Here is a 16,551-nt window from a genome sequence, read left to right as displayed (position 1 = left end):
GCTGCAAGTAACTGAAAACCCAAGTCATGATGGCTTACATGGGTAAGTTGCTTTTTGCACTTAGCAAGCGTCAGTTGCTGGGACTGAGCTAAGATAGGGCTTTGACTTTCATCTCAGTGCTTCTCTTGTCCTTTTCCTTCCTGCTTGTGATCTTATGGTTGCATGGTGACTGCTGCACTTCTAGATGTCACATCTCCATTCAAAACAGAAGGAGAAAAGGAGCAATGCAAGTGAATTCTTCTTGTCTGGAAAGAAAGAACTTTTGCCCAAACTCCCATCTGATGATCCATTAGCCCCAATTGTGTCATATGGCCGCCCTCAGCTTCAAAGGAGAATAGGAAAGTAGGCTTGTTTTTTTTTAGCTTCTGTGGTTGAGGTGAAGGGGTAGGGGAATGATGGGCAGTGGGTGCTGGGATAGCCAGGGAATTGTGCCCACCACGGTTGTATCTGCACCTGGTTTTCGAGCTCTGAGGGCTGCCTCTGTGATGTATGGCTTGTGATCGTCTTGGTAGCACAGCTGTGTTGAGGAGCCCGCCTTCCCTTCCCTTCCCTTACAGAGAAGTCTGAAATTAATAAAAATGCTTTATTAGGGCTGCTCTGAGATACATATGTGATTTTTCTCCTCTTACCCCCTCCCACTCTCCTGGATTGTTTGCTCTGTGAGAATGAACGTGATTTTGGCTTCCCATTCTATGCAAAAGCAGCTTGCAGTAGGAGGCTCCGGAGCAGGTGAATTAATCTTGGCAGAGCTGTGTGGGCAGCAGCTGGTGGGCGGCAGCACTGAGGTTTGTCAGGGGAGGGTGGATTGGAGCCTTCCATTCAGAGGGGAAAAGGGATTCCTACAGCAGGGTGACAAATGGCCAGAGAGACTGAGAGGGCTGTCATTTGAACTCCATAAGAACCTGGGGTTTGGTTTCCACTGGTGCCTCCTCTGCCCTCTGCTGGCTACACCACAGGCCTGCACCCTGGGCACCATGAAGAAGGACACAGCCAAACCTGGTGCCAACTTAGTCTCCACCCCAAATTGGTAGCTATGTTTTCCAAATTTTCAGGAATTACTTGGAAACTGTGGTAACATGGATGAAGTCTGTGTTCACCTTTCGTTCCCTCTCTGGTCACCCTCTCTGAGCTCAGGTCTTTATTGACACCGTCTTACTTGAACCTGTACAGTCATGCTTAGAGGGTTTGTCCTGCTGTTAATTACAGCTCTGGGATTCAAATCAGGGTGACCAGCCTCTTCCCTGGTGATCTCTACTGTCTCTATGCATTTAGAAACTCATGGTGTTGCTACATAACAGAGATGATAGAAGCCATTAGCGATCCTCTCCCTAAGTGCAGGCCTTCCTACCCACCTCTGGAATGTCCCCTCAAAGCCCATCCCATCTGCTGAGGTTGCTATTAGACCCGCTCTCTCAGACTATTTTGTTTCCCTTTCTGTCCTTGCTTTCAGTCCACACCTCACTTTCTCCCTGTCAGGGAAGTAAAGAAAGACAGCTGTGTGTGCTGCACCCTCTCTGGAGCCTTCAAGAAGGAGAGAGAACGTCTACAGGGAGCTCAGTCTCCAGAGCAGCACATACTCTGTGAACAGGAAGGTTCTCTCATTTTGTTTTGTTTCCAAAAGGGAAGGAATAACTGCAAAGGGAAAAATGGAACAGATAAATCAATGGTTTACTTCTCAGGGTATACTGTCAATAAAATAAATAGTAAAGTTATGTAGAACTTAACATTAGGGCTTGCTTTAAACCCTAAGTAGCCTTTCTGAACTGTTAGCCAGGTCCTTTGATGCATGGAGACCTCCTTCCTTCCTGAGGTGTAGCTTGTATCCAGGGGAACAAAGAGAGAGATTTACCACCTCAAACTCTGAGGGATCTGGGAGTTTCCAGGGAGGGCTGGCAACTGTTGCCAGTGAGCCTCTTGAGTTTGGAGAGTCATTTTAATTTTAAAGGTAGAAGAAACTTGAGTCCCCACACTTCTTTAATCCGTTTCCTTATCTGAAAACAATAGGAGACAAACAGAAAACCCTCATTACTGCTGCTTAAAATTACAGAATCCATATGTTGTCTAAAAACAAATTTTAAAGGATTGGGGCTGGGGGTGGCACTCAGTGGTTGAGCGCTTGCCTAGCATGTGCGAGGCCCTGGTTTCCATCCGTGGCACTGCAAAAAATCAAAATCAAAAACTAAAAGGATAAGGTATTAATTTATTTTAAGCAACCTACATCCTGCCCTCCTCCCTCGGGGTGACTGCTGCATCCTTGCAAGGAGTGTGCCCGCATTTTTGAAGACCACTGACCCAGCCCAAGCCTCATCATATAATTGAGGCATCCAAGCCCAAGACAGAGCCAGGACCCAGCTGGGTCTCCTCAGTCCCAGTTCTGCATCCTTCCCACCTGCTCCTGAGGACTGGCTTCTCAGCAAACAAGCATTTTTGAGAACGTGTGCAGACAGTAGCCGGTGCATTGTGGGAGGGCGGTCATTAGCAAGTTAGGCAACACAGCAGGCCTGGGAGAGGGCACCAGTGGCCTGTTCCAGTGGCCAAGTAATGGCAAGTACAGTGATGAGACGTTTTCTGGTTTGTTCTTATTGGCCTCTCAGAGCTAGAGCTGTGTCATGCTTTGCTGCGTCATTCTCTGTTGAGCGCCCTGTCCTGACCCTGGGGCCTTCTGGGCCCAGCTGCTTGGAGAACAGAGCGACTCATCCAGTGGCTGCTGCTCCCTCATCAGAAGTGAATAGTCATTAGCAGACATACCCATAGCCACACTTTTTTTTTTTTCAAAATAAGTGTCATAGAAAGGGACAATTCTCCACGGTATCATTCTGTTCCACTCTATATTTTGCATACTATTTCAGGATGGCTGACTTTTAAGTATCAAAAATGCTTAAAATACAGAATTATTCCTTTTTGGAGCTGTAATAAGCTGAGAACTTGGGTAAAGTGCACTCTAGCAGTTTTAAGAGCATTTTAACATGATCTTCACTGTTAAAAACGTGTACACAAGCCACACGTAGGGGAAAAAAAAAGTCATCTCACTGGACAGATAGGTGGCTATGTTGTTATGGCAGTTCAGCCTCTGTCATCCACATTCTAAGAGTGTGGTGGTGACAGTCAGAACCTGTAGTCACCACGTCCTGGAAGTTAGTGGAATTTAAAAGGTTCTGTTGCTGAAAAGATGGGGTGACCAGAGTCAGTGGCAGAAAGAAAAGAAAGACTGGCAAGTTGGCCTGAGTTAATGCATGGGTGTGTGGATAAGAGAAGATGGGCTAATTGGCTGCTCCCATGGCTTCCTGGGTCTCTTTATTTCTTCCTCTCCCACAGAACACACATGGGGCTCATATTATGGCCCCTGATAATCATCCTCAGCAAGGGTGGTCCTTCTTTACAGCATCCCTGTTACATTGTTACGTGTGTTCAGTTCTCTTTATTGGAAGCTTGTGTGTGTGTGTGTGTGTGTGTGTGTGTGTGTGTGTGTGTGTGTGTTTAGGATTGAACCCAGGCCCCCAGGCATGCTAGACAAGTGCTCTACCACTGAGCTATACCCCCTGCCTTGGAAGCACTTGGTCTGTCCCTCCCATTCACATGGCTCTGAGACATGCACTTGTTGGTGAGGAACTGGTTGGTCCCTCCTTTCCTCTTGCCCCTGCAGTCCCCTGGATCCACACCTGGCTGGCAAGTCATATATTAGCCGCAAAATACGTTGCTCAGAACTGATTCTTTCCATGCTTGATAAACAGCACCTTTACTGGAATTGAAACTTTTAGCATATAACTCAATACAATAGTATAGTTGTTTGAATAACTGTTTTGTGTTGAGATGCCACAATAAGTGGATATTGCTAAAAAAATGCATATCCTATTTTAGATAGAGGTTAAAGGAGAGCTGTCATAGGAAGGGTATTTTTTATATTTACTTGTTGTGCCTTTTCTAAATTTAAACACGGTAGACATCATGCCAGATGCAGTTTTTTTTGTTTTGTTTTGTTACTAGGTATTGAACCCAAGGGCCCTCTATGACTGAGTCACTTCCCCAGCCCTTTTTTTATTTTGAGACAGGATCTCACTAAGTTGCCGAGACTGGTTTCAAATTTTCGATCCTCCTGCCTCAGCCTCCTGAGTCACTGGGATTATAGGTGTGGTGGCTGGCTTCCAAATGAGTTTTTTTATAACAAATAAATCCTCATGCATAATTTCATGCCAAAATCAAAGCAGGAGAGAAAGACTAGGTGTGAGTGAAAGTTTATTCCTCTAGAATATATTCCCAAGGGACTATCTGGATGTTCCAACTCCTTATTGCCTTCACAATTGGTTTTCCTTACTTAGACCTGAAGCACACACAGTGTCTTTAAAGTGATTGGATGGAAATGATTCCAAAAGGAGAATAAAGAAATACTGGCAACAAGAGTATGTTTTAGAAAAAGACATACAAAGTATAATTCAAAAGGAATTGCTAATCAAATCATACTGATTCAGAAGTATGCAAGCTTTTTCAAAACATCCATTTTAGCTGCAAGTTGACATCAGACCTTCTCATTTCCATTGCGTCTCAAACTGTGTCAGCTCTCGGGGTTCTTGTTTCTCAGTTGTTCCCTTAGTAGCTAATACAGCTTCTTGTTTTAAAAAGATCTGTTCTTCTCTATTTTTACAGGTCTCCTAAAAGTTGATCATTTTTTAAAACCACTTCTAGAATTCTTACCGTGGTCAGGTTGCATCTTGGTCAATTCCTCAGTTCATGTACTTCCTCTTTGGGGAAGTATGGATTTATCCCTAACTTTACTTTCCCTTCTTTGAAGAGAGAGCCAGAATAGCTATGTTATATTCAATCCTCTTTTTATCCCCAGCTTTTTAGTTTTAGAGTTTCTCTTTCTTAGTTCTGATTATATTTTGTTACTCAGACTGTTTGACTGGATGTTGCTTCAGCCTGTCTCACTGGTTCACGTTCTTAAATGCTGGCTCATTCTCAGACTCAGTAAGCCAGTAGCATTTCTATAAGTTGGAGTTGGCCAGGATGGGGAGGAGGGACACTGCCAACTGTTTGCCAAGTGTGAAGACATGAATTGAGACCAGTACCACCCACCTCATTCAGGTGTGCACCTAGCAACCAGCAGCACCTGTCTTTTCAGATCATCCTAGTGAAAATGTCTACACAGTCTCTTTACAAACCCAAAATACTTCTATGTGTGTTAAATAAGAACCATGGGAAACTCCCCAGTGTTGCTTCAGATAAGTTTTTTTAAATGTTTTATTTGGTCTTTTTAGTCATATGTGACAGTAGAGTATGTTTTGACATATTGTACATACATGGAGTATAACTTCCCATTCTTGTGGTTGTACATGATGTGGAGTTACACTGGTCATGTATTCATATATGAACGCAGAAAAGTTATGTCTGATTCATTCTACTGACTTTCCTATTTCCATCCCTCTCTCCCTTCCCTTCATTCCCCTTTGTCTAATCCAGTGAACTTCTACTCTTCCCTCCCTCCATCCATCCTTATTTTGAGTTAGCATCCATATATCAGAGAGAACATTCAGCCATTGGTTTGGGGGGATTGGCTTATTTCATTTAGCATGATAGTCTCCAGTTTCATCCACTTACTGGCAAATGCCATAATTTCATTCTTCTTTATGGCTGAGTAATATTTCATGTAATATTTCACATGTTCTTGCAGATAAGTTTTAAATATAGTAATTCCTATACTACATTTAATTCTTAAAATAGTATTCCCACTTTTGCATCTGGAAGAAGTTGTCTTTTGTTTAATTCACATAAATAGAGACTCCTGAAAACTGAGTACAGTAGTCTCAGAATAATAAGAACATCTGGATTATTTGTCATGTTGGATCTGCTGCTTGTCGGTTGAGTCAGATGACCTCTTAGAACCCCATGGTTTTCATTGATTAAAAGAGGGAAGTTCAATAAGGTAATGGTTTCCAGATTGTGCCCAAGCCCTGGGAATCAATGGGGGAAATTAAAGAGAGAGATGCTGCTTTTTTCAACTCTGACACATCGGGTTTCTCAGATTTTATTGAACAGGGATTTCGTAGCACTTTTTAAAAACGAGTCTATAAACCTGCTGTTTCCCCCAGGTATTTGGATTCTGTGAGCCAGTAGGATTTCTTTAAGTTGGGGTTGGCTAGGATGGGGAGGAGGGACATTGCTAACTGTTTGCCAAGTGTAAGAACATGAAATGAGACTAGTACCAACCACTGTCACTATAATTGCAACATCCAAAAAATCATCATTAAACAAAACAAGCTCTTTAGGTTGAGCATTACAAATCCTCTATAACTATCCGCATCATTCCTATTCTGGTGGAGCCCAGGCTAGGCCAGCCCTGGGATGAAGGAGAGCTAGTTGGGAGCCGGTGGGCAAGGTGCTGCCTAAAGCCCTGTTTCATCAAAAAGCAGCCATGAATAATGTGTTTATTAGGCAAGTGGGATAAAAAGAGCTTGCTGGGGGGTTCAAGATGTTGGTTTCATTTGGCCAATTCTGAAGATTTCTTTTGGTTTTTAAAAATATTCATAGGTTTGTTAGTTTTAAGCAGGCATCTTTCCAGAATTAGCATATGAAAACATTCATATTTCATTCTATTTGAATCTTTTGTGCTCATCCAGATCTGAATATTTTAAGCAAAGCACCTCCACCAGAAGTTTCCCAGCCTCAACAATTCAATCAAGAAGAAAAAACACAGTGAGGGTTTCTATAGAAGTGGTTCAATAATGCAGGGAGAGGGTAGGATGTCAGAACTGAACCCAGTCAACTCCAAATTTTCTTTTTTTTAATATTTATTTCTTAGCTTTAGAAATACACAATATCTTTATTTTATTTTTATGTGGTGCTGAGGATTGAACCCAGTGCCTCACACACATGCCAGGCGAGTGCACTACTACTTGAGCCATATCCCCAGCCCCAACTCCAAATTTTTTATGGCAGGGAAAGATAGAGCAGGAGGTGGAGCCAATCTTCAGATCCTGATCTTATTTTAGTTCCAGACCATGGGCGAGAGTACCCTAAACACATTTGTCAAAGACATGAATTATGATCTTTCTTTGTTAATTTTCCTTTTTCCATGAAACTCTGGCTTCCTCCGAATAGAGAAAATGGTCAAACCCATCTCATGCAATTGAGTCAAGATGGGTACATCTTTTTCTAACCTTCGCTGGCCTCTTCCAACAGCAAGCAACCGAGAAGAAGCTAAATCCTGAACCTCCTCTATGACCTACCTTAAAAAACCCAGATCATTTGCTTTCTCTTAAACAAATTCTGTGCTTTTATTTCTCTCTCCTCTTTTCATTCCCACAGGCCATGCAGGACGCGTTGGCAGACCTTCCAGAATGGTATGGGATAAAAGGCATGCAGGCCCACTGGATTGGGGACTGTGTGGGCTGCCATCTGGACTTTGCACTAAAGGTGATCAAACAATAGCAACTCCAGTAATTCATGCTCACAAATCTCCTTCTGCATTTTGGTGCTCATTGAGTAAACCAACTACTTGGAATTCTGAGCAGGACTGTCCAGTAGAAAGACACTGCAAGCAACATGCATAATTTTTAAATTTTCTAGTAACCACATTTTTCAAAAGCACAAAAAAACAGGTCACATTAATTTTTATAACATTGTATTTAACCCATTTTACCCCAAATACTAACATTTCAAGATGGGATTGGAAGAAATTTATTAAAGAAATATTTTAAATTCATATTTTAGTGCAGTATTCAGAACCCACCATATTCTCTGCATACAGTGCATATTTGCCACATTTTAAGCCATTGCTGCCACACTGGACAGGATACATAGTCTTTTGGAGTCCACGAGCCCCCTGAAATTATGCTCATTAAACAAAATGAGCTTTTTAGGTTGAGTATCAACCTAAAGAGCATTTCCCTGAGCAGTGGGTCTGTTGCACTCGTATTCTCAGAGGGGTTCATGTTACAAAGCAGGTTGAAAAGCAGGGGAATGACTAATCAGAACTTCCTTCCTAACCTAGACAGATCTCAAGCTGCTCAGGGTTATGTTCAAAACAGGCAGCCTATGGAAACATTGCTGAGAAGTCACAACTTGGTCTCTATCAAAACCTTTGGAAGGAAGAAGCAGCAGCCAAGAGACAAAGTTGACACAGCTTTCTAGACACTTCTACACTGACAACCATACCTTTTTTTTTGGTGGGGGGTGGTACTGAGGATGGAACCCAGGCCCTTGCTCATGCCAGGTAGGCGCTTTACCACTGAACTATGTCCCCAGTCACTGATAACATACGTGCTATCTGTTGAGTACCTGCTGCTTACTGCTGAACTCATAGTTCTCTATTTAGTCCCCTCACAAAAATGATCCAGCTCACTTCAAACACATACAGGGGAGCACAGGAGGCTTCCTGTAAGGAACGACAGCTTTGGAAACCTTTCAGTAGCAAATCCTGAGCTGAGTTTTTCCTTTTACTGCTTTCCCAAGAAAATAGCAATAGTTCTCAAATTCAGTCCAGCATGACTTTTGCTTAGACTTGCAGAACCTTCTCTTTTGGGTTCCTGTGCATTAGCCTGGGTCTGGCTCCCAGGTCAAGGGTCTTTGCTTCTCAACCAAGATGAAGGACGTGGATCTCAGAGCCCCTTGGCTGCTGTATCATGGGCTGTCTTCTGCACACCTTCCCTTGTCCAACATTTAATTATGCAGATGATTCCATCTCCATTCTGGACCCACCTGAAAATAGGATGGGACACTTGCTATCTCTAGAGAGGAAACATTCTCAGCCCTACAGGGCAGGCCATTGTGGCTGTGTTTCTGCCTCCGTAGGTGACCCCCATTGGGCCTCAAGCCATATTTTGGACCATCTTTAGTTCATCACTAATCCCCGTCAATGCATGAAGTACCACCTGTCCTCTGTGTCCTCCATAGTCTGTACATAATGGACACTCAATTTGTGCCTAAAAATGCCACTTTGAAAGGCATTTTAACCAGCTAGGGATATTCAACTGTGTACACAGATCAGGCTTTTCTTTCTCTCTTCAAAACAATAATAACCTCAGTTAAAACCTCAGTAATAACCTGTTTTTCTGGTTTGAAAAATAAAGATGCCTTTATTTATTTATTTTTAATATCCCCTGAAGTCCCTAAGGAAAATAAAGCTCCATTCCCAGGACAGAAACAATATAACACTGCAAGTGATGTTTTTTATTTGTTGCACAAAGGAGCCAAGAAAACTAGGGAAGTACCTTTCTGAGCATGCCCAGATCGCCTTCAATTTGGGATCCCCAACATGCCTGGTACGGGGAATGGGGGTGGGAACTCCGACAGAGGAGCTGCAGTTCTCCTCCCTCTCTTCTCAGCCCCTGCCAGGCACCATCTCATTCCCCCACATGCCTGGCCCTGTGGTCAGAAGCTGTCACCACTGTTTACAAATGAGGGAAGGGCCAGGGGATGTGACTGAGGAGCCACACAGCCCTGAGGAAGGGAGGAGAAATTAAGACCTATTTCATCTTGCCAGGTTGATGGACAAGACACAGGAGAAAAGCTGACTGCGTACACGGCCACCCCTGAGGCCATTTATGGCACTTCCCACGTGGCCATCTCTCCTAGCCACAGACTCTTAAATGGCCACAGCTCTTTGAAGGAAGCCCTTCAGAAGGCTCTCATCCCTGGAGAAGGTGAGTTGGTGCCCCTAAGCAGAGGTGCTTGCTGCCTTCCAGCTGGACACCCCTTCACAGGTCAAGGTCTTCTCACATGTGGCGCCTCATGCTCTTTGTTCTTCACCTTGGCCTTACTTCTTTTTTTTTTTTTTTTAATATTCTATTAGTTGTTGATGGACCTTTATTTATTTATATGTGGTGCTGAGAATCAAACCCAGTGCCTCACACATGCTAGGCAAGTGCTCTACCACTGAGCCACAACCTCATCCCCTTGGCCTTACTTCTTAATTTTTTATTTTAAAACAGGAGGACAAAGAACTCTGGAAACATTTGAGTCGTTTACCCCTGGTTTTGCTGTGGGTTACTAGTTTGTCTGCGCCTGGAGCTTGTAACTGAAAGCTCAGCTCTTTCTCTTTCAGTATAATTTCTATTTAAACCTCTTTTCTAATTGGAGTAAAATCTTCTCCTTAATTTATAATTCCACCTGCAAATAAAACTATACCAAAAGGGACTAGAGGGAAGCCAGTGAGAGTGAGCGAGAACTTTTCCAACAGCTTAACTTTATTATTTTAAAGAATTCAAGTGGTCTTCTGCACAGATGAACAGTCCTGCTCAGGACAGGTGTCTAACAGATCTGCTTGTGAGTGGGTCGGGCTGACCTGGAGTTGGCGTGTCACCTTATTCATTAATGAAGATTTCAGGAGTGTTTATGCTTCAGTCAAGATTCTGTGGTTTCGAGCAACAGAATCCATCTGTGACTTGTCCATAGGAAAGAAGGGAAATAGTGGAAAGCTGTGGGAAATTTTCGGCTAGAGGAACAGCTAAAGAGCTGATCTAAAAGACTTGGACCAGGAAGCCACTGCAGGGGACAGAGGATAGCAACAGGAGCTAATAAACTGTTCCTCAAGTGCTTCTGCCAGAATCTCTTCTGATTCCACTGCCAGTGTTTGGAGCACTTGGTGCAAGATTCCTAATGCAGGAGCCAGACAGGAGGCCATGCACCTGTAGGGTAGCTATTCAGGAGGCTGAGGCAGGAGGATCACTGGAGCCCAGGAGCTTGAGACCAGCCTAGGCAACATAGAGGGAAGGAGAGGGGAGTGGAGGAGAGGAGAAGATTTTTATTAGAGGGAAAGGTGTCTAATTGGTGTAGTGGGCTGCCTGGCTTTTTCTTTGGCCAATGCAAGGGTGGGCACCTTCCTTGATTGAACCAGTGAGGGAGAGTAGCTCTCTAAAGACAAAGTCAGGATGCTCTTCTCAGAGGAAGGAAACGTGAGGATATGGAGTGAAAGGAAGTCTTTTCTCAATGAGAAGTAGGTCTTTGGAGTAATTTAAATATTTCTACCGAAACTTCATCCCTATTCTCTTTCATAGAATATAAACTTCAGCCCAGAGTATCTAATCTGAGTGACTGGAGGTTGAATAATAAGTATGATTTGACTAAGAATACTGTTTTGATAGAGATGTAAACTTGACATTTTTTAAATAAACAGAAGGAAATGTTTCCTAGTATCAGGTTGGAGAGACAGTGTCATCATAGATGACCTGTGCTTCAGACTTCTGATTGCTTACTGAGAACATTAAAGCCAGCATTCAAATCAGTGAGTGCTTCCTAAGAGCGTGCTGAGAGCCCACCCCTTAGAGGAGCCCCTCTCAGTTCTAACGGAGAGTGTTTCTGGGGGACAGCAGAGAAGATAGCCGAATGGATGCCATAGTCTTTCATGACACAGGTGGCTTGCTGCAGCTGGTCCCACCTCTTTTTCCCTCCTCTATGTGGAAAGAGAGAAGACTTTTGAGTTAAAACTTCAGTATATGCTTATAAGCTCACTATAGCTCGCTCTCTCTCAGGTTTATTTTCTCTACTTACTGAAAAGAAAAATTGGATTCTTTTCAACTGTTTAGTTTAAATGGAAAACTCATAGATAGTTTCTACCCTCCTAAGCAATTCGAGCTTCCTTGAGGGCTATGATGGTTGAATAATATCCAGAATTGAAAAACAAAACTATAAATGTCTAGTCCTTACATTTTTTCTTATGGTTCATTTGGGGATGCAAATTAAAATGAGGTAATTTTAATAGGAGATTAATGGGCTAATAAATTATAGAAGATGGAGTTCCTGAGATGAAAGACATTATAAATTAAAAACATTTCCATATGTAAAAACATTGAGGAATCACTTTAATATATGCACAGAACAGTGTTTTCATGACCACTTGGGCATTGGCACACCTGACTGGCCTGGCTGTTCCATTTTGGTGAATTTAGTGCCAAGTGTAGTGTCTCATTTGGCATGGCTCATAAGCTGATTTTTCCCTATTTTTAATTGTCTCTGAAATCATTCCAAATGGAACATTATACTTGGCACTAAATCTTTCCAGTTCTAATTTTCAGAGTGGAAATATTCTTTTTGCAGATGTCAATTTATTCAGAGTCTCTAGATTAATTTGCACAGCAAGACCCTGGATTTTGTCATGTGACTCTCTAGTCACCTAAAGCCAGTGTGGAGCATCTAATATAGTGCAGTTTTCCCAAAATGTAAATTAAATGACCCTAGGAATAAGGACTTCGCCTCCTCTGGCCTTTAGGATTACTTTTTAATCATGAATGTTGTATCACTGCAGTCACTTAGTATTACTGGTTGGCTTGTTTTTTCCTTGAATGTCAGGTTTTAAGGGTGACTAGTGTTAAAGCAGTGACCACTGAGGGTCATAGCAGCACACAGTTGTTTTGAACTTATCACCACAGGAGTTTAAATTCTCAAATATCAGTTCCTGCTGTTGTTGGATGGGTTTCTACATGTTATCTCTTGGTTTGCACCAAGATGACCAAATATGGGTCCCAGATCAATCCTTATGACCTAAGGAGGGTCACATAACATAACGTGTGAGTTTAGCGTTCTCACAGAGCAAGTGATGGGGCCGTCAGGCATGGTGGTCTTGGAGGGTCTTTGGGAAGAGAAGGAGCCCTGAGGTGCTGTGAGGAGGAGGGTGACACTCGTGGACATGGTGATGCTAAAGTGGAAGGGTGGAAGCAGGCAGACCAGCTTATCCCATTAGTGATGGGAAGAGGTGGTGAAGACCACAGAGCCCCAAGAGTCAGAAGGGAAAGGAGGGACCAGCTCTGAGAAGTGTTTGGAAGGCAGCAAGGGTGGAGCATCCTGGGAAATTCCCTGATTGCTGGCCTGGCTGATGGGTTGTCAAATGTTATTGACTAAATGTATAGTTTTCTGCTTAGCAAATTTGGCACAGATTCCTTTAAGAGAGGAATTTACATACCCTGTTTCCCTAGAGTTCTTGGAATATGTTTATTTCTACAATCACTGACATCGCCTCCTTCTTGGTGGACCACCTCTGACTTGAGTCTTAAGATGTCAACTCTGACTGTGTAGTCACCAGAAAAACATCAATAGGGAAGTGTCATCAGAGCTCTAGAAGCTGTTCTGTCTTCTCCAATAATCATTTCTGTCCAGACCCTGGGGCTCTGGGAGTCACACATTTCAGCTCTGACTCACAGACTGTCTACATGGTGCTTTTTGTTTTGTTTTGTTTTCCTCCAAAGGGTAAATGAGGTCTCCCTAAAGGGTAACTCAGAACCTTGCTGTTATCAACATATTGGAGAGTAAGAACCTCCCTAGGAAGCCCCTAGAACATTAAATAATTCGTTGTTCACTATCATTTGCCCTGTCTCCATAATCTCAGCCTGGGGGGTGGCACAAAGGGGTGAGAAACAGATCCATATTCTCAGGGCAATAGTTTTGTTTGGGTTTTTTGTTGTTGTTGTTGTTTTAGTTGTCAATGGACCTTTATTTCATTTATTGATATGTGGTGCTAAGGATCGAACCCAGTGCCTCTCACATGCTAGGCAAGCGTTCTACCACTGAGTCACAACTCCAGCCCCAGTGGTTTGGTTTTTATCCACTTTTTCTGGCATATTCTTTCAGCACATGTTAATAGATGTTCTATAGAGGGGAAAGCTTCTGTGCTCCAGAAATCTGGAGTAAACCAAAATATTCAGGTCTTTTTGCTCCTGACTTGAAACCTTTGATGTGCTATTATGCACTGTGAATGTCCAAGGGAGGAGGTCTTCTGTGACACTTGTCACCTTCACTGAGCAACAGAGCCCCATTGCTACAGAGCATCCCTGAGAAGTGGTTGCATGAACGCTGCTCTGGTGAACACCAGATGAAAATCATGTGTCTGTTTTCTCCCAAGGGCAGGAGAAACCTGCCTTCTTCACAGAGGGCACCCTGAGAGCATAGGGCACCTTTGGGCCTGGAATGTTTCCTTTGTAATTACTAAAACATTCAACTGTTTTCTCACTGCTCTGTGAGATGGTTCTTTGGGTTTCTCCATGACTCTCTTAAATTCCTGCCTCATGTTACCAGCAGAAGATTTAGGAGAAATGTGGAGAACACAAGACCTAGTCAGGAATTTCAGATTTTAGTTTCTTTTATAAGAAATAAATTTTGACCAGGTACAGAATGCAAGTTGATATTGTACATTCAGTGCAAACCTATTTAAATATTTAGGTCTAAAGACCAATTTTTTCCCCTAATTGAAAAACTGGCATAACTAAACTTTAATATGGAATGGAAAAATCCAACCCTTTAATGCAATTCTCTACGTTTTTTAGCATATTAAAAATTTCCCGGGCTGGGGATGTGGCTCAAGCGTTAGCGTGCTCTCCTGGCATGCGCGAGGCTCTGAGTTCGATCCTCAGCACCACATAAAAATAAAATAAAGATGTTGTGTCCACTGGAAACTAAAAAATAAAAAAATAAAATAAAATAAAATTTCCCTTATAACAAGCTTATTTAAATAAAATTAACAAACATACAAGTCATCCACTCGATATTCAGTGGATATAATTCAGTGGTTTTTAGAATAGGCACAGAGTTGTGCAACCATCACCGCAATCAATTTTAGAACATTTTCATCATCCCCAGAAGAAATCCCATATCCTTTTAGCAGTCACACACCCTCATTCCTTCCTAATCCCAGCCCTAGGCTTTCTGTCTCCATTTATTTGCCTATTTGGGACATTTCATGTAAGTGGAATCATATGACATTTCTCCTTTATGTCCTTCTTTTCATTGATCATAATGTTTTCAGGGTTCTTCCATGTGTAGAATGTGCATTATTCTTTCTTTCTTTATTGGTGGGCGGGTGTTCACTGGGGATTTTAACCCAGGGGCTGCTTTATCACTGAGCCACATCCCCAGCCTTTTTTTTTTTTTTTTTTTTTTTGAGACAGGGTATCACTAAGTTGCTTAGGGTCTCGCTAAGTTACTGAGGCTGGTCTCAAATTTGCAATCCTCCTGCATCAGCCTCCCCAGTTGCTGGAATTACAGGCATGTACCACCACACCAGGCTCATTCTTTTTCTTATTTCCAATATGGATACTCCAGCATCTGGCTATACCTCATTTTATTTAATCACCCATTAATTGATGGACATTTGGGTTTTTCCACTTTTTTTACTATTATGAATAATACTGCTGTGAACAGTCATACAGATTTTTGTGTGGGCACGTATTTTTATTTCCTTGAGTATACACCTGGGAGTGGAATTGTGAGGTCTTTTAGGAACTATTTGAGGAACTCCAAGACTGTTTCCAAAGCAGCTTCAAACACCAACCGTGTGTGAGCATTCCAGTTCCCCCATACCCTTGCCAACATTTGCTGTCATCTGTGTTTTTGATTATGATCATCCTAGTAGGTGTCAAGTGCTGTCTCATTGTGGTTTGGGTTTGCATTTCCTTGATGGCTAGTATCATCAGGAATCTTTTCATTTATTAATTGACCATTTATATGTCCTCTTTAAAGAAATGTCTTTTCAGATTTGACACCTTTCAATAATTCTTTACATATTCTAGACACAGTCCCTTATCAGATATGTAACTTTCAAAAATGTTCTCCAGTAATAGAGTTGTCATTTCATTTTCTTGATGGTGCCCTTGGAAGCACAAAAGTTTAATGAAATCCAATTTATATATTTTTTTCTCTTATTGTTTTTTTGCTTTGGATTTTAAAGCTAAAAAATGATTTTACACGTATGCTTTCTTTGAAGAATTGTAGTTTTACTTACTTTATTTATTTGTTTGTTTATTTATTTATTTATTTATTTTTGGTGGTGCTGGGGATTGAAGCCAGGCCTTGTTGTGCATGCGAGGTGAGCACTCTGCCAACTCAGCTATATCCCCAGCTTGATGAATTGTAATTTTTGATCTTACATTAGGTCTTTAATCCCAATGGCATGAGGTTGGGGTTCGGCTTAATGCTTTTGTGTATAGTCATCTTATTTTTTATATTCCCGCACACATCTTAGAAATCAGACTGCTTCCCCCTCTTTATTTTCTTCACTTAGTATTCTATCAGAAACTGTTTCTTTTGTTTTATATAGCCTTCACAATTATTTTTTAGTCCATATATAATACCTGTTAATCCATTTAGCGTAAAATTCTAAATCTTCCCTATTAAACCTTTGACTTTTTTAATGTTTGGGACTATCATGAAGATAGCTATTGTGATCATTTGTGTCCTCATAGCTCTTTGCTTTTGTAGAATTTTCCTTAAGAATGGGATTTTTTGTTATTATCCAAAGTTATAAACATTTGTCTAGTTCTCTTCACATGCATGTACTGGTTTCTAAAAGGCTTTATCAGTTTGTGATGTTGAATCCAGAGAAATAGGAACTTCAACTTTACAGATGGGTGCTACCCTTTTAAAAGTTTTTGCTCTGTAGTTTTCATTGTATAAGTCTTTCACCTCTTTTGTTAGGTTGATTCCCAAGTATTTTATTTTTGGGGGGGATATTGTGAATGGAGTAGTTGTCCTCATTTCCGCTTCAGAGGATTTGTCGCTGATATACAGGAATGCATTTGATTTATGCGTGTTGATTTTATATCCTGCCACTTTGCTGAATTCATTTATTAGCTC

At 41.9% G+C, this 16,551-nt stretch overlaps 1 protein-coding gene and 1 long non-coding RNA gene across 4 annotated transcripts in view; one reads left to right on the top strand and one right to left on the bottom strand.

Moving 5' to 3' along the window:
* The window catches only part of LARS2 (leucyl-tRNA synthetase 2, mitochondrial), a 144,952-nt gene that overhangs the window by 70,998 nt on the left and 57,403 nt on the right, over positions 1–16,551 (top strand). For all 3 annotated transcript variants that reach the window (XM_081282815.1, XM_081282817.1, XM_081282816.1), the window contains 2 exons: positions 7,300–7,407; positions 9,476–9,635. In XM_081282815.1, coding sequence (XP_081138941.1) covers positions 7,300–7,407; positions 9,476–9,635 — 268 coding nt within the window. The remainder of the gene's footprint in view (positions 1–7,299; positions 7,408–9,475; positions 9,636–16,551) is intronic.
* LOC308643113 overlaps positions 1–16,551 on the bottom strand; it is a 622,623-nt gene that overhangs the window by 574,849 nt on the left and 31,223 nt on the right. The gene's annotated exons all lie outside the window — the stretch shown is intronic.

The sequence above is a fragment of the Spermophilus citellus genome (genome assembly GCF_964194105.1).
Source record: "Spermophilus citellus genome assembly, chromosome: 3".
In the NCBI taxonomy this organism is placed as follows: domain Eukaryota; kingdom Metazoa; phylum Chordata; class Mammalia; order Rodentia; family Sciuridae; genus Spermophilus; species Spermophilus citellus.
This window is presented reverse-complemented; position numbering and strand designations above follow the sequence as displayed.